The sequence below is a fragment of the Bombus affinis genome, chromosome 1 (assembly GCF_024516045.1).
Source record: "Bombus affinis isolate iyBomAffi1 chromosome 1, iyBomAffi1.2, whole genome shotgun sequence".
In the NCBI taxonomy this organism is placed as follows: Eukaryota; Metazoa; Arthropoda; class Insecta; order Hymenoptera; family Apidae; genus Bombus; species Bombus affinis.
In genome coordinates, this window is record NC_066344.1 from 12171833 (window position 1) to 12195779 (window position 23947).

General features: G+C 39.4%; 1 protein-coding gene and 1 long non-coding RNA gene across 6 annotated transcripts in view; one reads left to right on the top strand and one right to left on the bottom strand.

The window, feature by feature from the left end:
- Nucleotides 1–23947, bottom strand: part of LOC126921124 (WD repeat-containing protein 47) — an 80039-nt gene that overhangs the window by 31915 nt on the left and 24177 nt on the right. For all 5 annotated transcript variants that reach the window (XM_050732417.1, XM_050732395.1, XM_050732387.1 and 2 more), the window contains exons 2-6: nucleotides 22424–23123; nucleotides 21631–22234; nucleotides 21190–21538; nucleotides 13252–13362; nucleotides 12803–12881 (exon numbers count right to left, since the gene is read on the bottom strand). In XM_050732417.1, coding sequence (XP_050588374.1) covers nucleotides 12803–12881; nucleotides 13252–13362; nucleotides 21190–21538; nucleotides 21631–22234; nucleotides 22424–23104 — 1824 coding nt within the window. In that variant the 5' untranslated portion in view covers nucleotides 23105–23123. The remainder of the gene's footprint in view (nucleotides 1–12802; nucleotides 12882–13251; nucleotides 13363–21189; nucleotides 21539–21630; nucleotides 22235–22423; nucleotides 23124–23947) is intronic.
- On the top strand, nucleotides 3403–4964 carry LOC126921509 (uncharacterized). The gene is made up of 3 exons (XR_007712364.1): nucleotides 3403–3767; nucleotides 4048–4327; nucleotides 4391–4964. It is a non-coding gene; the product is annotated as an uncharacterized LOC126921509 (long non-coding RNA).

Below are 23947 nucleotides of genomic sequence, written 5' to 3' on the forward strand. Positions count from 1 at the left end.
GAAGATACCAATTAACCGATTATGGCGTAATATTTCTTATCATTCTCTACCATCGTTAAAAATATTGCAACGGTGAACTTTATTTTTGCGTTGGTCCATTAAATACACAAATTCCACGACCGCCCATCTTTCCAGTTGACTAGAGATTCTGTTTGATTTAATCGACGATTGCCACGGAGGAAGATATCATCGATAATAAGAATTTAAATAAGAAGAATAATTACTTTAAACAATAAATCGAACTGTAGCAGATGAAAATGGAAGAAGCGATCAAAGAACGACAGTGGAGGAAGGTGCGATTTCACCGAAGTATAAACACGTAGAACTTCAAACACGAGACTTTCACCTAATTGACAAAGCATGACGGTGTCACTAGTCGAATTCATTTCCCTTAATTTGTGCAATGAAAAAATTCGTATCTTAAATATATCGATATACATACTTGGTAATTGATAGACATGTTCCTCTCGGCGTAATGACTCTATCGCGGTCTGTATGACGCTTTAATTATACTAACTGACATCGTTTCATCGATATTTGCCTCTATAGCGTGCTTATTTATTTTCCGTTAACGAGCTTCTCGTATAATTTATGACACGATATTTAGAATTCTAAACAGCTACGTTTGGTATCGTACATTTTGCATGTTACTTTTAGCAAACTTATAAAAATTCAATACACTGACCGTGATAATTATGTAGAATATTTCACAGACACGTATTGCATAGAGATGTATAGCGCTAGAAAGGATATAATCGAAGACTAGTATGCAAAATTATATTTGAAAATTATAACTGGAATCTCAGTTGACCTAAAAAATATTAAGAATTCCGTAATCCGCAATAAGTCGGTAAGCTTAATTAGCATGCTAATGATAAAAGTAGAGAAAAATATTTGCCGGAGAAATGTCAAGGTTCGCTAGCCCTGGTTTCTAGATTTGCCGCGTGAATCACCGATTTCTTTGCACAGTGCCACTTCGAACTTGACCCTATTCGGTGTATTTACGCTCGGTACATTTCAATTTAATCATTTTGTTGAAAATCTCGCGATTTTTTGTCTCCTTGGCATGCAGCTATCTCATTATCAAAATGTAATAACCGTGGGAGAAAACGTAATAGTCTTGCTTAAAACTTTTATGCTATGAAACGAAGAATATTGTTGTCACGATACAAAGAGACACGATATAAAGAACTTTAGGTGTATTTACGTTAGTTGATACGGATAGATATAGAGTCATAATGTATTCTCAAAGACGATGAATATATCTCAAGGGAAATAATATCTGATTTGTTTAAACGTATGATTTCGAATCGTATGGGTACGATATTGACAATTATAGATACACTGTATCATTGACACATGGATGATTTCAAGTACTTTGTAAACAGAAACTAGTCTAAAGCAATCGCAATTCGATACTAGTAATTCTAGATTTTACAAAGACACTGTCAAAAGCAGTAGACTATCAAAGCATATCTTCAAGGTATTAATGATTCGTTTGGTCTCGTTAAATACAAAACCTCCTCGGGATCTCTAAGATCTCAGCAGGTTGCACAAGCTTCAGCAGTATCAGTTCTGCGAGTATCGAGGATCTTAATAGGTTTCAGGTGTTTCAAGATTTTCTAGACTTTCAATGGATTTTTAGAATGATCTAAGTCCTTAGTTGCCCTAAGCTTTCAAAAGGTCCTAGAAATATTAACATCCAATGTCATTCAGTTTCCTAATTCTATCAAATTTGCCAGATTTAAGTCTCTAATAACAGAGCAGAAATTATATGCATTCAAATTTGGAATTATATGCAAATGAATCTAACGTTATCTGCAATGGTAGCAAAACTCATAATCGATATTTTAGCTTAAGTTTTGTGAAATAGATATTACATACACGTCATAGTTAAAGTATATTTAATGCTTTGTTACGTTATAAACGTAAATCAAATTTCACTAGCATTCAATGGAATAAAGCAATAAAGCAACTTGATAGAATAAAATTTATATTCTTCGATAATAAAACCAATCCTACTATAAATGCAGAAAATATTCTATCTTTGGTCAATCCATCAACGTACACCAACTAGTGCACCGCGAGACAAATCGTTTCGCGAGCGGACGCAGTTGTGTGCGTTCGTACGTCAATAAGACGTCAATTTTTGTTAACGGTACCGGTCTGTTTCGGCCAATCATCTCGGACGTCGTACCGTGAGACAAAGCGGTTCCGTACAACACGGCACGAACGCGAAATGCGTGTACTCGCAGCGCAAGAACGCGATACGCGTGCAGTTGAAAGCGCATCGCGGCCGATGCACGTGCATCGTATCGAGGAAGTAAGCCGTGGCGACCGGGCAACGTCACGTGCCATTCCAGACGGAAATTGCCAACGCCGCGATTTCAGGAATTAGACCTATTACGCGGACCGTCCAGTATAATGCCGGAAAATGACGCGTGCAACTTGTCGATTCATCCCCATTACGCGTATTTTCGAGAGCCTTTGGAAATCGGTGCTGCCGATGTTCCCGGTATCGGGTCGACGACCGAGATTGAAAGGAACCAGTGGCACGTTAATTTCTCTTTTCCTTCGGTTTGACTCGGTTTGAACGGTGTGCGAAGTTTAAATAAAATTCACCTGCGTGGAATATTTAACGAGATTTTAATTATGGAGGAGATGATTATGGGAGTTAACAGGAAGGATGTTATTTTTTGGTTTTGACTTAATTAACAGCCACTGATCTTAATGAAACATGATAGAAATTGAGGGATAATAACGGTATTATTTACGAAGAAAATTGTTAGGGTGTTATTGTACAATTATTCTAACGCAATTAAATATCGTATATAAGTTAAAATAATTGTCTAAAGGCTTTAATATAAATTTAATATTTTCTCTTTCGCAGGATGCTGTTCACACACAAAACACGGAAAGGACGTTTCGCATTGTCCGCGCTCGCACAGATTTTTATCCCGTAAACGAGCAAAAACCATCGTCTTGCTAACAGATTTCGTGTCATTAAGATGTTAGGAAGCATCTTAGAGTCGAGTAATTTGTTCCGTTATCACGGTTCGATGGTACTTCTAATTGGATACGAACAACCGAATTCGGTGCTAATTAAAGCTTAATTTACATTCGATCGGTCGCTACTTTCTCGATACTAACATCTTCTAGTTCCCCTTTCCGACTCTCCAAGTATCCTTTCAATTTTTGATGCATACGCTACGAGTTACGTAAAAAAAACTTTCTTTTCGATCGCGAATCACGCTCGGATTACATAAAAGAAGTTCCTTTAAATAGAAAACAAATATTACGATAAAAACTGCGTGTGCTATTAATGCAACATGTCTGCTTCGATTTTTGTTTCAAACATGCAATGAGTTATAAAACTCATGTTTCAATCTATATGGCTATTTATCTGACATCTTACAGTATGAAATTTTATGTTATAATAGGCGATACGATATTTGCATTTCCTTATTAGCATCAATATACAAATGGGAATTCTAACGTAAAACACCACCAGCAAATTTATTCTACCAGACCAGTAATTGTAAACAGTGGAAAACAAACAATGGGCATAAAATTCCACTCAATCGACTATGCAGTAATAAACGCTCCAACGAATCAACGAAGAACTTAAAACTTCAGTATCCAGCATCTATTAATAAATCCACCTTGCCAGACCATGGAGCATGAAAAAACCAGGAAACGGGGAACGTAAAATTACACCCATTAATATCAGCCTACTAAAAATAAGTAAAACAAAATAATTAGTGAAGGTAAAATTCTATCCGAATGACTATTAATAATCATTCAAAAAATTAAACGAACCTATCAACAAATCCATTCTACCAGATTAAACATCGAGAAGCAAGAAATTCTCATTATTAATCCATTTCAACACCACTAACACCCAACATCTATCAACAAATCTAATCTGTCACCGAACATTAAAAAACAAACATCTCAATAAATATAGTGCTTAACGCAAATGGCCATGAATAAGTAATTAATCAAATCGTTAGGTGTTTTATCCATATAATGATGCGATTTTTCCAGATTTTGCGAAACAGTCGAGTGTCACGACGACACAACGCGCCAAATAAGACGAACGATGGCGAACATTAAATACGAAACGATCGGTGGATGGATGGGATCGGGTCGACATTAATGACGCGAACGCTACTTTTAAATCGTCCTGGCGGTGTGGCCATATCGAGGAACCGCGGCGTGGGTCGCTACGCGTGATCGCTGTTTACATACAAGACGAACGCGAGGTGGAAACGAGACAAAAAGCTAAGAACGCGAGGAAAAAACGCGAGGTACAAGCGCCGTGCAGGTGAGTGTGGGCAGCTCATGGCCAAACGACGCGTAGGCCTTACCTGCGCCAATCTTGTTTCAGGAAATGCGCCACAACAGCATCGCGTTTCACCATCAAGAGCAATGCCAATTCAGGAAGATTCAATGAAAATCACGAAAATTATTGTTTCGTTCGGGCCACTTAAAACTTTAAAATTGAGAAGCAAAGTGATACTGTTAGAAGCATTGTATTTTTTAATTTATCTGCAAATCTATTACTATCTATGTTATCTTTTTCCAACAAATGGACTTTGGTTTTAGAAAATTGAACAATAAGGTTGTGATACTTGCAAAGAGTGGGGTTGAGATTTTGGCTTCTGAGAGGTGCATTTCATGATTCACAAATTGAGAGATGAATGATTTTTGTAAATGTTCTAATGGGTGAGCTATCGCGACCTGTGTCTACAATTCTACTTGTTAGGTATAGAAATTGAATGATTTGTTTCTTTTAATGGACGATGTAGCAGAATGGTAATTACGCTTGATGTATTATGCATTACGTATGCAAGGAATGCTTGTGTATCAGATAGAGGCGCGGTGAATAACAATGATTTGAACTCGCTTCTTAAATAAGCGAGTTACATATTCTCAGCGTTTGTGCTCGAGAATTACGGAAAACGAAAGCAATGGCGTATGCTGGAATGATGATTCCACCGCACCGATGCGAAGGAGGAATAGGAATTACGTAGCTGCGAATCTAGGAGGTATGTGTGCGCGCGTATGTGTATTCAGCAGGTGAAATGCATCCAAGAGTTGTTCATACGAAAGAGGAATACAAATATTTGCTAATAGTCATAGGCTGTAAATAACCGTGACGTCTTTCCTTGGAAATACAAGTAGCAAAATTTATTTCTTCGAAAGTATTACAATACAAGCAACACGAAGATCCATGAAGTTTGAAAAACTGCGTGTCAAAATCGAATCGAAGCATCGTCATGTCCTTTCATCTATTTTTAATCAACCTACGTGTCACGAATTATGCATACACATTCTCGACAATATTCACGCTTTCATAAACAGTCGATGTTATTTGATCTCTAGCAAATGTAAAAGATCAAAGTCGAATCAAAAGCATTATCACAATTTTTAGCCTATCTTTGATCAACCTAAGTGCTACGGATTTTATCAAGAACGAGACGCATAGATATTCTCGATGCGGTGGACGCTTTCATAATCAGTGGATGACTAACAGCGTGTCCATACCGTGGAAGGCATGTCGATGACGTAAGTACGCGGCGAACACTTTGCATGTGACGGCGCCACATGGAAAGCACCTTAATGTCGTGAAACATTAAAGCCGTTGCACGATTGACACACGGTCGTAAATCAACGCTTTCGCGAAATTCAGCAGACGTTTTCTAACGACAGATGAAAGTTTTGTAAAGTATTACGCCGTCTTTATCGACGTTTCTTAGCGAAGTTTGAAATCTCATCGGGAAACTTGTCCACAACGTTAGCGTATCCTTCGGCAGAAATTTTCGTTGCGATAAACTTGCAATCCGATTGCGAATGCTTGGACTCGAGAATGGCATTCCCACGGCCGGCCGAGTGCACCTTCTAACACGGGACGATAAATTCTGTCCGCGTGTGCAACGACAATCAAGCCCCGCACGTTTCACCACGCTTCGAGATGGTTTCTCTTGTCCCTCGCGGGAAAACGCCAGAGACAATGAGGCAACGTCATTCGGCTTTCTGATCCGTTGTTAATATCTGACGGAATTTTGACAGCCACAATGGCTTGAGAAGACAATTCCAGAACAAACTTTCTATCCTTCCTTCTTTCAGTTAGTTATTTCTAAGCCAGGTTTTTCTTCATAATCGTTCGTAAAAGACAATTCATTTTGGAGTTCCATATTAACAAGTTAGAATATTTTACCTGATCGACGCAATCGAAGGTTCCTTCCTCCCAAATCGGATCGTCCCATCCTCCGGATGATCCGGAAGAGCCCCTGCGACCCGGATCCCACGAGTTTCTCTTCGTATTATCCAAAGAATCTGTGGAGAGTCTTCTCCTGTCGTAAGAGCCCCTTCGACTAGAAAGCGGCGCTATGAATTTGCCGTCTTTTTTCAAGTTTCCGTTGGAACCCATCGAAAGATCAGTACTGAGCGTCACGTTCAAGTTGCTTCTTAAATTTCCACTAGATCCGGCCAAGCAGCTCTTCAGGTTCGACGTGCTTCTCGCCTTTAGATCGCTGTTCGACGAACTCAAGTTAGATTTCAAAGAATTCTGCGATATCGGAGAAGTCGCAAAAAGGCTGGCCAAATTGCTGGTGTCTCGTCGTGAGATTGGTCTCTGAAGACTCGTCATCGATTTTGCCACATAATCCCGTCTCAGTGGAGAATTGTAGCTTGACATGGTGTCTTTCTTCAAGCAGCCCATTGATCGACCTATAGGATCGCGTCTCAGCGCCGAATTAGCCAAGGTGGACATGTGAGGATCTTTCTTCGTGTGATTGATGGCGCTCATTGACGAGCCCAGGTGATTTTTCCTCAATGTATTGGGAAAACCAGAAGGATGAAGCTCCTTCTTCGGTGGTAGAGAACCTCTTCTACTCGGAGATGTTCCTGGGTAACCGTCACGACGACCGAGCGAATCTCTCCTGAACTGATACGCAGCCCCAATGGATCCTCTACGATTCCAGCAATTCTCCTTCGCATGCTTGCCGTGGATGTCACAACAGCTCGTGTCGATTTCCACCTTCACTATCTCGGGATTATACTGCTGTTGTTCCAGTTTCACGTTTCTGAAGAGAGCCTCCAAACGTCGTATCGCTGCTTGCTGATGCGCCGCGGTAGACATGTTGACAACGGACCAATCGTTCAATAACACGTCTGATATCTGTTTTATCGAAATCGTTTCCTCGACTTCTCGACGCAACAGCTAGTTCCTCCGGACGCTGCAACTATACTGAACTTCGTCGATGCACCGCATAGCTACTGCTTTCTATCGAATACAACCTTCCTGTCACTTGTTTCCCGGTTCGTACCAGTCTTTGACGCGTGTGTTCTACGCGAAAGATCGAGTCTAAAGACTAAACGATAAATAAACAATCTAATAACAACGATCGAGTACGTTCCAAGATATCTTATCTTTTGTTTTGTATCTCTCGTTGATAGAAAAATCTGATCGAAAAATCGACTTCAAGCAGTATAGATTCCAATTCAGATTATTTTCTCTTTCTAGAGTCATGAAAAATGGCACACAACTCACTGACAACCTTGCGAAGAACGGTAATGTTTCCCGTTGAACGTTCCACGGACAATTTACGGGACGGAAACGTAATCGTAGTTACATGGAAACGCGTGTGCGGCGTAACACACGTCCGGTGAGGTACTGGGGAACTCCGTGAGGAGAGAGACCCGAAGGCCTCACAGGAGCTCTCCATACGGATCCCCACCCGACCGGTGGCATTCGTAAAGTCCAAGTCTCCATATTAGGTCAAACCTTATGGGTTTGTCGCGCAAAACTGCGGGAGAACACCGACACGTCCCTGACGGTCGTTGTAATCGGGCCGAGGGCCAACTCTTAACTTTGCCATTGCGAACTTTACTTTCTTCTCTTCATGGCTTGTCTACCGCGTTCAAAGCTTTACGCTGTCATCGACACTGGCTGTGCCACGTTCCCACTGGTACTCGATGTTTCAGCCGGTTGGAGACGCGTGTTTCGTTTTTCGTTTATCCACTGTACTCTTTATTGACATGAACAGATATTTCGAATCTTTGAACGTTTAACTCCAACGGATCTACTATTTATTCAAAAGGATGCTTGTGAAATAATCTTATTATATTTTCTAAGTTTCATTACATTGTTTATATTGTTTAGTATCCTGTATGATGGATAGCCATTTTTTGAATACTATGCAATTCAGTTTGTAAAAGAAAAGTAACATTATTTTAAAAAATATCATTGAAATATTTGGACACATCTGAATCAATTATTTTATTGGTTAGATTGTACCATTTATAAATATTGTTATCTTCGAGCTTCCTATAAAATACAGTTTTGTATATTATTATTGTAACGTGTTGCGTATTTGCCTTTATTTCTTCAGAGGAAACAAAATGAGCATGAACTATTTTATAAATAGTGTCTTACTGTTTCGTTATTCGCAACATCTTTGCAATCTCATGAATCACCTGACAATCATATTATCTCCGCATAGAAACTATTATTTTTCATTTTGTCATTAAGAACAGTACCTTTATATCAAATTCGTCCAATTCTAAGTTCATTGAACAGATTATCAATCTCGTTGCGTTTAACAACGAGTTCTTGGTTTTTATCCAAAATATATTCGATCGTAACATAAACTGAACGTTCAAGAAAGTTTTCCGATTCCAACAGAATTCCATCGAATTCTCGAGATGTCTAATACAAAACTCGAATTTACGAGTGTTTAAAATCGACCAGTATTCTTGGTACACCGGTGAACTCATTCAGATGTTTCTTTTTTTTTCTGCCTCGTGGTTGGTATTCGAGCTAAAGAAGGCTTTGCCTTCGGCAGACAAACGAAATGGAAAAAAGATGTTTATTGGTCATTACTAGGAACGTGTGTGAGTCACAATCGACTGTGTCGAATATAGCGCTACACTTTAATGTTTCAAGAAAATGCTTGAAATCTAAAGCAAAGTAACAATGATTTACAAAACTAACAATGGCTCTTTGAAACTTTGAAACTTTTCATATGATATATGGACGTTGAATTCAAATTATCAAGGTAGTGTTAGAGATATAATAAGAGATATATGTCATCGTTATTCTACTAACGTTAGAAAATAATCCGATCGTTCATACAGTACATAGTTACACAACATTTCTTTTGAATATGTTCCATAGCCAGGTTACGAAAGTATTTCAATGCTTAAAGGTGAACGATGTTTACAATGTTGAAGAGATTTAATGAATGACAAATTCAGTTGATACTATCACATCGTGTTATTATCATTTAATTATGATTGTTACTACGTATATTTTGGTATATTTATTAAATTAGACTTGACATTAATACCCTATAAATAATTAATCCGTTCCCCAATTATGCAAATTGTCAACCGGGGATCTACTACGTCGGTAAACTCATTCATGATCTGACGCGCTGATATTCTTAATTAATCCCTGCATCACCAACGAAAAGCGTTAATAGAGTAGTGATATTTGCAGAAACAAGCTCTCATGCATGTAACGAGATGGAGCTGCGATTCTATTTCACATTCTGTATGCGCTCTGTATGCACTGTATGCTCGACATCCAGAGCAAATGATATAAGACACCGATCAATATAAACGAACATCCCATGAATTATACATCGATCTGTTACGTTCTGCGTACAAAAAATTTTAATTCAGCTACGAGATAAATACTTATGGAAATTTGAAAATTTCCATAAAAATAATTACATAAATTGTTAAAATAACAAAGAAGTTTGATGGTACCAATTTTCAATTCTGTAATACCATGACTGTGGTATCGTTTCCAAATATTTAAAAATTGGAACATCAAATCTTCGTCAATTCTAAACCAAATGACTGTCAACACTGCCGTTATACATTAATCATGAATACTAACGAGTACGTGCCATTATTAAGTTACTAGGCGTCTCTTCCACACCCACATGGCTGTCGATTCCAGTTCACCTTGACGGTCGAAGGTGTATCACGCTTTTAATTCAAGTAGGAAAAGGTGTACCGTTTCGGAAAAGTGATACGTTGGCAGGTGTCCAGTTTCCAGCGGAACATGTGACAATTGTTGCGATTTATTAACAAACATAATACTCCGGTTTTCTCGAAAATGGCCACACGTCTATTCTCGAAAACATTTTGCGCTTGAATAACGACGATTTTTTTCACGGAGCTATACCGTCATGATTATCTTGTTAAATTCTGTAAACGTTACATCGAACAAACATTAAATCACAGACAGCTGTGAAATGTCTGATTAATATGACTTCATCTCACACACATATTTTCCCTTTACTACTTACTGCGATATATGATAGTCGTAAATATTGAAATTAGAGTTTGTCACAGAGCGATCGCCAAGTTTGCAGCTCGGCAAAAATCTCGGAAAACAGTGATCACCTACGCGGAATAGCCATTTTTATCCGTGTTACGGCGCGTCTTCGAATTGTGCGAGGAAAAGACGCATCAGTGCGCGACTACATGTCGATTTGCATCCTGTAACTGCGTCATCGCGTAACATAATCCAGCGACGCTCAGGAATGAGCATTAGAATTTCGAGTGTGGGCGCTTGGACCTTGTCTTGCAATTAATTCAAAATCAAAGTACGTTCCACAGAAAATTCATGTTTCTAAAGAATTTGATCGATTTTTTCTCACTGTACTTTGAATCTTTTCATTTAAAGGAGTACTTTTTATTCTTTTATATAACTGTGTTTCTTCAATGAATAATTAAGAAACAGAATAGTTTAACAGTTGCATACGTTTTGATAAACACTCATGACTTCTCTCCCACGCGACGTAATTTATTTTCCTTAAAGAATGCGCGACACGCACGTTTATCGATGTCGTAAGACTTCTGTACTGAAAAGTAAATCTAATATGGATCGATGAACCGGTTCGTCCGCGATACTGGAAACAGACAAAACAGGCCGTGACCCATTACGACCACCAAAGGTAGACAACGTCGCCAGCTGTTGTTGGCGATCGAGGTGATCACGTACGGGGACACGACGTCGAATCGGAATCTATGCATAGTTCTGAATGGACACCTGGCGAATCACTTGGATCGAACGTTTCGCAGTTCTATGAGATATTCCGTGTTGTATAATCGAATATTATTGATATCGTGAATTTAATTTCAAATAGGAGATGATTAATCGATCGATCGATGTATATAATAGTAATCGATGTAGAAAATTTGAGAATGGAACAGGAAAGAATTTGTGCTTCTAATTATTTAACTAGAATTACGTAAAGGTTAATTCGAATATCAAAACATTCGAATAATAAAGGTATAAATTTTTGCGATTAATTCGTCATGGAAGCGAGTCCTTGCTGACTAAACGATGATGTAACGTAGCGTATGAAAAGATTCAAACACCGAATAATTATTACGATGATTACATGCCATTTTATTTCGACAAATACTCTTCGACACATGGTTCATGAACATGATAATTGCCCTACGATTTTGTCAATTCTTCTCTATTCGTGGTTTTTGTGTCGATGGTGACGCGAAGGAACATTCAAATGTAAACTGACAAAATGACGTCAACGACGTATTATCTCTACGGATCTTCAACAACGGAAACGTGTTACAAATAATCGTGGAAGATATTCGAAATGCGCAGCAACTTGCCTCGGTTACGTCACTGGCGAACTTTGCGGAAAAGAATTTCGACATAGTTGACGGAGGACAAGGGAAGGGGGAAGTTATGAGATCGAATGGCTAATTGCGCCGATTAAAACGTCTAATTGGCAATTCCTCGATTAACCAATCGATGATTACGGGAATTAGAGTCGATCTGGACCTGGAACACCGAGAACGAAGTTTCTCCGAATGCTCGGCACTGTAATTTTCCAAACTCTGACACTTTCACCGGTGTAATTTGATCGCTGATTGAATTATATTAAATTGATCTTAAATCAATACAAATTGTTAACAGGCCGATAAAATGGTATCTTAAAACGGAGCATTTTTATGAGATTTAATTATTAACGGTTGGAATATTTTGAAATTACCTGTTCTTAATTTGAAAAGAAGTAGATATAGATAATTCAGACGTAACGTTTGCAACTATTCGTGGAAATTGCTGTTAAGCCAGTTTCTCTGGTGCGTTACGAGTCGAACCATAAACGAGTCACGGGTTTATGCGGGCGCTTACGGCAACAAGGAGAGACAGATAGAAAGTTAGACGTTAAATCGATCCTTTTTCCCCAATTATCAGATTGTAATTTCTTGATGCAATAAACGTACACAAGAACATCCGTTACAAGGCTACAAATATATTTTCTATTTTATGAAATCGTTTCTTAAGAAACTTATCGCTAATTACGAGTGACTGGTCGAAACTTCAAATTGGCGTGAAAAGGCCGTTGAACGGTTCGAATCGTCACGATACGCTCGTTTGCAATTTTTCGTATTAATAACAAATTTCATCGAGCTCCTACAAGCGTTATTATCAGCAATGTATTTGCAATTCAATTCTGATAAGCGAGTATATAAAGTATAAAGAACGATTAACAACTGGAAGCAATAAACGTGTAAGTTACTTGATTCAAAATAAATCAACTGTTAAACGTTGTTCTTGTCAGTTTGTTATTAAATTACATCGAGCGTCGTAACGACGATTTCGCGCCACTGCTTGCGCAGCAATCGTAAATTAATTGTATCGGTGGTCCGTGAAAGCATCAACGTGGTTTAAAATAGCGACGAGTTATTCCTCGTGAATCTTGTATATTCGGTGCAATAATCGTAAATGAGTTTATCGACTTACCTTCATCGGCTTGACGACATCGTAATGACTCTCCTGTGCTCTAACGTCGTAAGTATTGCCCAGCGCCGAGTTCTGTCTTCTGTAAGGACCATTTTCAATGAAATATCATGACAAATCGTTTCCTTTCGAATCTGGTATTTGAAAATTGCTGAACTTCCTACGTTACGCCATTGCGTATGCATAGAATACACGCGAAAATATATAAAATATCTAAAGTCTAGTTTTAGTGTAGCAATCGTTACGCTAAAATAACTTTCTTATCCGATTTCCACTTTTTAAATTATCTTTACAATAATAGAAATGTATATAAATACTTATAGTTTAAACGTTACGTAAAAATGTGAATGTCTTTTTCAGAAATTTTAATTCTACTACAATTAAATGCAAATTTACGATTATAATTTCTTTCGTATAGATAACTAAGTAATGGAAAGTAGCATGACACTTACACTACAGGCTCAGATCCATTAATCGTAGGCTTTGGTGACTGGATACCAGATCGAGCAGGCGTGCTAGTGTGAACAGGTGAAGGTCCTTTACTCCCCAAAGGTTGCTTTATACTGTAATCGCAAAAGAAAGTATACGATCAGGCTCTGTCGTGACCGTGATTTTCTATAAAATCGTCGCATATTATATGCGATTGCTCTTCAATTTCGTAAAAACCATCCGTAACCAGTGAATTGATAAATTATACCGTTCGACAAAAGCGAAATTTCCATTTCGTTTAAAGTGACTATCTGACATTGAAGGATACCGTTGTTCTCATGTTGGTAAACGTTTAGAGGCTCGACGGCAATCAAGATTTCCTTTGGAACATCATCAACGGGGTTAGGTTGGGGTTAGAAAGGTTATCCGAGGCATTGGTCATTATTCAGGCAAGACGTGATTCATGGAAACAAAGCATCCCACATCCTTTACAAGCCGAATACAAACTCTGTCCCCAATGGACAAAGAATGCGATTTAAAGTAATTGATAAGATACACAAAATATTATAGAATCAAAATTATTATTATACCAATCTTTTTCCTAATCTTTTAAATATCTTGCACAACCGAAACAATTCCAAACGTATGTTTACAGAACGATAGACGTTTCGTTCCTGTGGTACAAGTTCGTTTCTTGCGAGATTTACAAATACTTTCCCACATCAGCGTTAAAGTAACGCGAGTGAGTTTCTCAATACTTCTAAGCCTACGACTTTATTACGTTGCATTTCGTCGTTTCGTTTTCATACACAGTGACAGGTCCGAGAATCAACACGCGTGCTATGTGAACTGGCTGATGGGAACTGGAAGCGGAAGCTGTTCATAATTCAGCGTCGCATTCTAAATGAACGACACTCAACCAGTGAGACGATCTAAAGAGAGGCTACCCATTCAGATGCTAAAATCCTTCAGAAACTACAACCACGAGTTGATCAAAGATACATTTATAAAAATATTTTTTTTCTTTGACAATATAAAATATGAACCGTGAAATAAGAATTTACACCAGAGGTTGCAAAAAATATCTTATCGTGTACCGATTGACACATGGCGGCGTGGAACCGGCGCTCCTCAAGCTGCACGTGCTACTGTGGTTGTTCTGTTTCGTGTAAATCGGTCGATTGCTCGGAGCCAAGCTGATACGTTCGGCAATCCGAAATCGTGGTATCGTCGGTTTGTGATAAATCATCGTTTCTTCCAATCCAGAAAATTTCGTCGATCAAAAACTCACACTTTCATATCTCAGTTCGATTCTCCCTCGTATCACGAGGAACGAAATCAAACTTCGTCACGACCAATCCCTTTATCCTCGTAGTCTAATTGCAAAGCGATCACCACTACACACCTGGACAAACTCGAACGATCGGATGTCTCATAGACCACGTAGACAGAAACGATCGGTTCGTAACGATTCGACCGCGCCACGGAATTCGAAGTGTTCGTACCTTATTTAGGGAGCGTGATCAAGGACCGAATGGAATGTCGAGTTCGCGACGATCCAACGTACCGTCTGTCTGTCCGTTTGTCCGTACGTATCTATGTGTATAACCGCGTCGCAGCCACAGAACCGGGGGAACGATGCTGCTGCGGAGGAAGCCCGACGTGAAGTATCGAGGGAGCCAAGCGTTGGCTACGATTTCGCCCGCCAGCGGCATTAGACTCGACTGCCCGTCGACCGACTCCGCTCGTAATAACAAAGCGTATCGCGACCTATCAGAGGCTGCTTTGATTCCCGCGGCCCTGCGCTACGTTCACGTTTGCACACGCGGTCTGCGATCAGCTGTGCCCGCAACAAACATACCGATCGAAAGATGCAGCCGCGAGCATTCGAGGAATCGTCTCGCGGTTTTTCTTTGCGCATGGATATTCAGAGCGTGATTCAAACGAAGCATGTTTCAGCAATTGTTAGGCCTTTGTGATCGGTTTGATTGCTTTCTGATCGAGCGAATTTCGCGGTTACCTCGCTATGGAATCTTCGATAATTGGATATCTGTATGGATGTTTCGATTATAGCATTCTAAATGCGGAGCTCTTGACAGAACTTGAGAAATATTCGCTGAATATTGCAGCTTTTAGTAGATATAGAGGGGAATTCTAGAGTACGTGATACGATACACGCAGAAATGTAATTTTTTATTTATGGATATTCTTATCAGTTAAAATCTTACAAAAGTGCTAGACGGCGTGTGCAGTAGATTTTATCAAGAGCGATAAGATTCATCGATGGCCGACAAAATGCACATCATAGACTTATACAAGATGTATTTTAAATAGGTAACTAACGCCTTTCAGGTGCGACAGGACTTTTAGAAGCAGTAGCGTTTGGAGTTTCGTTTCTGCCTCAATAATGTAGATTGGTTCTTCGACGAATTCGAAGGTTAACGAATATCTTTCACTGGAATTCACTGCAACGAGAGAGTAGTGTGGAAAAGGGTGGATGACCCTTTTTGGAGGAATCAAGAGAAGAAACATCTGGCAGATGTGGTGGCCCAAGAACAGAAGGGACAACAGACGTAGCACAGTTATTTCTCGCGTAAAACTACACGCGCTTTTACTCTAAGCGTGCAGCGAGGTATCCTGCACGCGCTGTATTTCACAACAGGTTGAACGCAGAACTATACTTTCCGCCATACACCAACGTGCGAATTCCTATAAATTTTCAAACGTCGCCGTATTCGCGCATAAATTATTCATTCTACTTTCTTGAGTTATTGTTCCCATAACATTTATATTGCTGCCTTTCTTCTTTACTTGAGCCTCGCATTACACAGATACACAATTTTTTAATATTCAATTCTCAAGAAACAAATTACTTCAGAAATTTGTTCATCGCAAATAAGGAAATTCCAAGATAACACTATAACACAGGGTTACGTTATTTTTCAACTTATAAAGTTGATCAATGCGACTTCTGATTCGCTCATCTGAACAATGATATTATTACTGCAAAAAGAAAAACAAATATTCTCATGAATATGCAATAATTTTCAAGCAAATCCTACATTATCAAAGTCCAGCCGTGCAAAATGTAGATTTCGTAACGAAGCATCAGTGAAAACAAACTATTGCGAGAGAATGGGACACCATCGTCCCGTCACGGCACCTGCAATCGGTTCACCTTGAACCAATGCGAACTAACCTACTCCCAATGTACTTTTCCACTTAAGAACGTTTACAACACCTGCTATTCTTCGATGCTAACGAGGCGATTCGATTCGAGATGGACGCTCATTTCGCGATTCCCTCTCGTTTTAATCGAGCAAGTCTCGAACAAAGCAACGTCTGTGGCCAATCTCGGCCGGTCACGCGTACTAATTGCGCGCTGCATCTCGTGGTCGACATGCGCAAGTAGGTGGACTACCGTACTTACGCTGGTTGAAAGCTTCGTTGGCTGAGGAATTGAGAAAACGCGGTGTCGTGAGCCAAGAAAATCCACGAATGACTGGCACTGTCGACGATCTTCACGGAGAAAGCAACGTCCGTGACAATCGCGCGCTGACCGCTCGACAGCTCGAACGAATCGAGAACGTGCGTGTGAGACATTCGCGAATTTCTATCTTTCTACGCTAAATCTGTCTTCCGACGTGCTTAAACTCGATGCCTCACGATTCATTCGACGACTCTGGTCACCAGAGTTATTCGAGGTAGCTGTCTCAACTTGTCTCGCGTAATTTGTATCTTTGAGAGAAGTTAATAAACTGTATTATGGATACGATTTGTGTCTGTCACGCGTGAAAGATAATACGCGGTTGGTAAGTGTGTTACCACGCAGAAGAATGCTTTATCCTGAAGTAATAGCATGGACAATAATAAAGTAATTTCTACGAAGAACGCGAGTTAACTGGGGATTGCTTCTAATTCGAAAATGTGACAGCGCGTGGCCATTTAAAGGGATTCACTGGAAAGAATCGAGCGCAGTGAATCATTAAGAACGGCCTCGTTTGTTGAGCCGGTTGAAGGATCAAGGACTACCGTACGCTCCTTATTTTAACGACCGCAAAACGTAAATTTTACTACTTCAAATATGTTCGTATTTTGTGGTTAACGAAGTGCCAGACATTTGAAATTCCTTTGGCCCGTTAATTCCACGACTTACGTCTCAGACGCGTCAACGTGATTGCTAACAAGTCTCGTTAGTATCTGCACAAATGTACACTATCCAAACAGTATACCATTAAAATATACCAACTCGCTGTAATTCGATGTAAATGGATTTCACCTGCCCTTTTATTTTCATTCCTAGTTTGATTTATTTGTTAAAATTCTTTGATTATCAAGTTTAAAACAATTGAAGTGGAAAAGAGATCATTTATTTACTTATTTATTCGCGCAACAAAATTCTGTTATGTAAGATGTATCGTAGAGAAACATTTATCGTTCCCTTTTTTTAATACAATGAAAAGAAAAAGGAATATCTAGTAAATTCAGTACAAAATAAAAAAAGATTATAGGAATAATCATTTCTGATGAAAAACTAATTTTAGCTTAAACTGCTTGACGCGTGCAGTTTTACGTTTGTTTGCAAAAGAAATACAATATTGTCACTAATTCTAATTTATGCCATTAACATACAATATTACTGTAATGAAAATATGAATTACATACTTTCACACAAACAAAGAAATTTACTACGCAAAATATTGTTAAGATCTTTGTATGAATCGATGCTTGCAAGTTACTTTTAAGTGCATTCAATTCTTTACTCTCCTTTCATTCAACTTCTAAGCTTTTCATTTTTTCATTGAAAATTCTATGAAAAATTCGTGTTTTGACAGTAATGTGAGATCAGAAAGCTCTCCATGCACAAACATGTACTGGGATTGTGAAATATGAACAGTAGCAGGCGACGGCGACAGCGTAGTGGGTAACGTAGTCGGCTATAAACGCCAAGGGACTCGGATTCGATTCCTAGAACACCATAGTCACTATTTTTCACGTCTCAACAGTAATGAATGACCTGCAAATGCTCTTCTCAAATAGTTAGTAGAAAATGCTCTCCTCAAAAACAGATACATCTGCTCTTGAGAAGCGTATTCTTTTCTTACATTCTATTGGTCTTCTTAAAAACATTTTTCTTTAAACATTATTAACATATTCGAAATATTTTTGCATCATTCCTTTGGTCCTTTCAAACGTTTCGTTAAATTCTTTTGTTCTTCTTGAGTTATTCGATCGAAATTAATCCACTTGTACTTGAAATACGTCAATCGATTCTGTTAATGACTGAGTCACTCGGACGTTTCTTAAGCAGATATCAAGATCTTACGGTCCCTTTCAACCGAATAATTGCATGATATCATAGATTATAGATAAGAGAAGGTATGAATCAGCTTTATGATACTGAATCTAAAAACTGTCATTGTCAATAGCAAGAGCAAATAAAAGCTCCCTAAAAATCCTATAATATCTAAAAAAAATTGCTATATTGTCCGAACAATTGGTGATAATATCGAATAAATGTTCAAATGGATATTTGAATAAATATTCGATGTATGTAATATCCATTCTTCATTGTTTAAGAACCGAATGCAGTCATAATACGACACCATTTGCATACGTATACAAGAAATTGAAACCGACTACCGCAAGCTCGTCACGTTGCAACCACGATATTGTCGCCTCTGAAATCAGTTAAACTTTGTTCGCCAGCAATCCACAGTAATTAGCATTTTGCAGGCTGAGGATGCCCTTCAGGCACAGTTGGTATCTGTTATTTCGCTTCATTTGCAGTTACGATTAATTTTGCTGAAACGAATTCCACGTTGATGCACATCGAATTACTCTTCGCTACGTATTAGGTTGTCCCAAACGTTTCTTTCCTTTTATAAGGAAATAATAGATGCACAACATTTTTGTTTTATATTATTTTATTGAATTATGTATGACCCATTTTATTCTATTGGAATCAGAACAGAATGGATCATACATAATTCAATTTTGTTTTAATAAAATAAAATGGATCAATAGTAAAATTAATGGAGTGCAATTCAAAGTAATGGATACATAATTCAACGAAACAATATAAAACAAAAAATGTTGCGCATCTATTATTTCCTTATAAAACGAAAGAAACTTTTGAGACAACTTTATATATTTAGATCTCGTTTCAATAAATTGTAGCTAAAAATAAAAGAAGTTAAATATGTATAACTATTAATTTCACCTGTATATTCGATGCAGTGAAATTATTCGTCAAATTTACGAAATACTGAATATTTGTACGAAATAATTTACCCTTAGCTTTATTCAGAGACCGCATTTACATCGTCAAAAAAAAAGAAACGTCTAGACGATACACCGCATACCAGAAATTTGCACATTCATCTGCGTTTTATGAGGAACCGGTATACATGAATGAGACAATGAGACCATAAATATGCAGAACGAAACCATGAAGCGAGAACCTTCGATGGGGCCCAAACCAATGACGAAGCTGTATGGTCACGATTTCCCTGTGACAACGTGCGCGTACTTATTCTCATACATCCGGTATCCGGACTCGGAACAATGTCAACGATCGGTGCCAATGAACCGTGTTTGAATTCCACTTTCATTTCTTTGACGCATCGATACCGCGAACTGGCTTTTTCACGACAGCGTCATTGAGAATTATTTAGGTCATTTTACGTTATCGAACCGCATACACACGATGGCAGAAGATACGATAAAAGATTAGAAATTACATGCTCTGACCCGTTACAAAATAAGCAAAGTGAGTTCATATCTAGAAATCTATGAATCTAAAAAATGGTAAAAAAAAATGATTCATGATTCTGAATGGTAAAGTATAATGTAATGTTACTTTTATGTAAATATCTTGACAAAGTGATGAACTAAAGCTGATAGGATAGCATAGAAAGTTCACGAGATCGGCGTTTAAACGCCGTTTTCAGTTATTATCACCGGATGCGACCGATATGCCTTTGCAGAAAAGATACATTGCACTTGACATCTCGTGGCGATGGTAATTTTAGCTCGTTACAAGACATTTACGAGGATACAGCCGGGACCGTTTATTCGTTCGCGAAAAGGAATGTGCATGACACTTACGAGGGATGACTTCCCGCCGCTACTGATTTGTCTACGGTGAAGTTTTCGGTGTGTAAGCTCGTGGGAAAACAGAATTGCTACGATCGGCAACGTTCAAAAGAAACACGTTTTCAATGAACTATAAATAATACACGAAGGTAAAAAGAATAAAAAGAACATTTTTTACAAATAAATATTTTTATAGTCCCTGCAGAATTTTCAAATTCATATACGGTATTGAGTATCCCAGTAAACTCTCGTCTTTTAGAAGTCGATAATTAAAGAGAGAAATAGAATTGCGATAAGAGAGCAAAGGTCAAAGGACATCGTCAAATCAACAAAATAATCCCGGTTTCTTTTGAACGTTTCCTGTGGAGAATTGCTATTTCGATCCGCGCCACACGTTGCTGTCTAGACCGAACAAGTTATTCTCGGCCCACGCTTTAGTACCATAATAAGCGCGACAAAGGCATTCCTTTGCTGCCATCTGTTAGAGAATGTAGCCAACTACTCTGTTTGATTGACTGTGCTCTGCAGAACCTGCGAGACACCACACGGAAAACAACAGTATTTGTCTGCATTTTGTCGCACGAGCAACTCGCCGGGAAGCGAGCCAATGTTAATTCGAAGCATCGTACCACTTTTCCGTGATTGCCTCGTGGTGATAATAGTCAGCACTCCGGCCACTGAATAGCGGCGCATCGAAACACGACAAACAATACGCTTTTGTTTCTCTGTTCTCCTATCGTTTCCGATCGGATTCTTTACATTTAAAAAACTATCAAGTCAAACAGTGAATATTTATCACTGTCGAAATTATACTGGCGATATGAAAGTTAGTTATACTGGCTAACAATAAAACTTTCACTTACCCATCTCCCTGAAGTCTATTATCGACGACTTGAGAGGGTAACGGAGCCGACAACTGCCTGACCAAATCATCCCATTCCCTTTCTCTCTGTTGGAACTTCTCCTGTAGCCTTTGCTTCTGCTTTTGGTACTCTTTAAACAGGTCGCCGTTATAACTCTGCTCGAGATGCTCTCCACCTAGGGAAGCTCGAACAGGCATCGCAGTAGGTTCCGTGATCTTTGCCGCGACTCCAGTTGGTTTTTCTGCTAAGGAATCTCTTCTCGAACTTCTAGCCGTCGATGGGGCGGGAGATTCTCTGCCTGCAACTCTACGCTCTGGCGTGGAGGCTGCAGAAGGGTCAGCTTTGATACCTAAAATGAGACGCATGTAAAAGTATTAAAAACAATAATTTATATGGCATATTACTGTATTAATAAATAAAAACAAAAATAAATAGGCTTACCCTCGGGACTCTTCGATTGTCCTCTCGTCCTCGGCGGAGCTTTCGGCTGGCTGTTGGTCGTTGTTTCTTGTATAGAAGGCAGTTGCTGAAATTCAGCGTAGCTCGAGCTAAGAAAGACATCACCCTCGTTCTCAAAGAGTCTGTCCACGCTGGTGTTCATTAATTTGTTATTCTTAAAACCGGTTAGATGAAAGCTCGCGAAAGATGATCTTGACATCGGGTTTATATCACCGGTAGACAGAGCCATTAGCGCCGCAGATGGTATCGGTGTATTTTTAGGCCCGGGACTCCTTGGTCCAAGCCCAGCTTCTAAAGCGGGCACTAAACTTCGTGACATCATGTCAGCGGCGGATCTTGGCCTGGTGAACGGCATCGCGCTATGCGGGAAGGTCTTCGGCTTTATGGGGGTGATCAACATGTGTTCCGTCCAGGAGGTCTCCAAAGATGGTCTCTCGAGCCGTTCCACATCCACGTTTAACGTTCGTTGAGCGAAAGGTACGGCGAACGTTTCCGGTGGTATACTTTGTAACCAAGAAAGCAGACTTAAGTCAGAATCACTGAAACCAACTGAGCCGTCTAACAGTCTGGAAAAGTTCATTTCCACCTGTAATACAAATTTATATCTTAATTATCGTTAATTATCTTTAAACTATAAAGAGAAGTAAAGTTAATATATGTCTGATAGTATCTACGTACTTCAAGTACAAATATAAATATTACTCGAAGTATCTGTTCTAGTATTTCAAATAAAAAAAAATAGTCGACTTAAAGATAAAATGAAAACAAATGTTACCTGTTCGCTCTCCTTCGAGCCTGTAGCTTTGGCCTGGCAATAGTTAACGCAAGACTCGTACAAAATGCCCTTGATGATCAACTGTATGAGCCGATCGTTCTTCGCAGAGGTGACGGGATGAGCAGGGTCGGTGCTCTTTCTGTCGCCAGGCAGAAATTTCTCAACCAACGGATGCACCTCGCGAAAGCACTGAACTCTGGCATTGCTAGGATTCCAGTCCTTATATTGCAAGTGGTCCGTGAGTCGCGGTAGCGTTAGCAATAGACACAAGCTGCTGTACTCTTCTTTCGATGGCGCGACCTTCTCGAGGTCGCTCAAAACCTTGACAACCTCCTCGACCGCATTGTCGACACTCCCGTTTGTCCCGGCGGCGATCAAGTTCGCCTCGGACTTGATACATAGCAACTCCACGTACTTGTGCCTGAGGATCGAGTAGGTGAACTTTCTCATATCGAAATCCGGCAGCGCCTCCAACGGCTGAATAAACTCGAGCACGTCGTCCCATTGTCCATCGAGGATCAGCTGACGAAGGAACAGGACGTCGTCGCTGTACTGACCATTTATCACGCCAGTCTCTCGTTCCAACGAAAGCTGCGAGATGTGAAGGTCACGGCTGTGGAGGAACTCCAAGGTTAGTCGTACCACATCCTCCTCGCGCAGCGTCAGGTGCGCCGCCGGCATCACGTACCGAATACGCAACCTGGACAGTTTCCAGAGCAGAGAATTACAGCATCGACCTTTTGTATCGAGCGTAACGAGTTACAAGAAATTTCATTGATAAACGGTCGAATGAAATACGGCTCGACAATTTCGATGATATTGTAACATCTAGCAATTTTATGCAGCTTGCATACATAGGTTATATCTGTACATTATATAGAATCAAGGGAAAAAACGATTTTCTGTTAATATAAAAACAAAGACCTACATATAGATTATGTGAGTCGAGAATGTGGGTAGGTTGATATCGAAATTGTTTTGCCCAATGCTAATTTAGCGATCGATAATACTAAGGTTCAACGCATCACGATCTGATTCACCGGGATTGCTGTTCGGACGATACGTGTTATTGCAAAACTGAGTAATGCTACGCTCGTAAGGAATGTGCGAAATCCTTGCTTTTATAAGTTCGTTGCACTTCGAGGCCACCGGCCCTGCTGACACGCCCTGATTGTCGCACGAACTGGGTGGATAGATTCGGACGTTGATTTGCTATTCCCCTACTAAACTACTCTTTCCTGTGCGTGAATATTTCAAACATTAAATCGCCCGCGTTTGCTTCCGTTTGTATATCGTTTCGTCGTTTCTAGCTCATAGATTCATAGGTCGGACGATGAAATCGCACGAGTTGCTTCTTGAATGAAATATGCACAGCGGGAAGGCTCGGAAACGTTTAGTAGATTGGAACGATGACATGGATTTACACGAGGGCCGTTATTATGCGGCCACCATATGACGATGATATTCCATTTCGTTGCAAAATCCTACAGAATCGATGCAGCAGGGAGAAACTTGATATTTCGA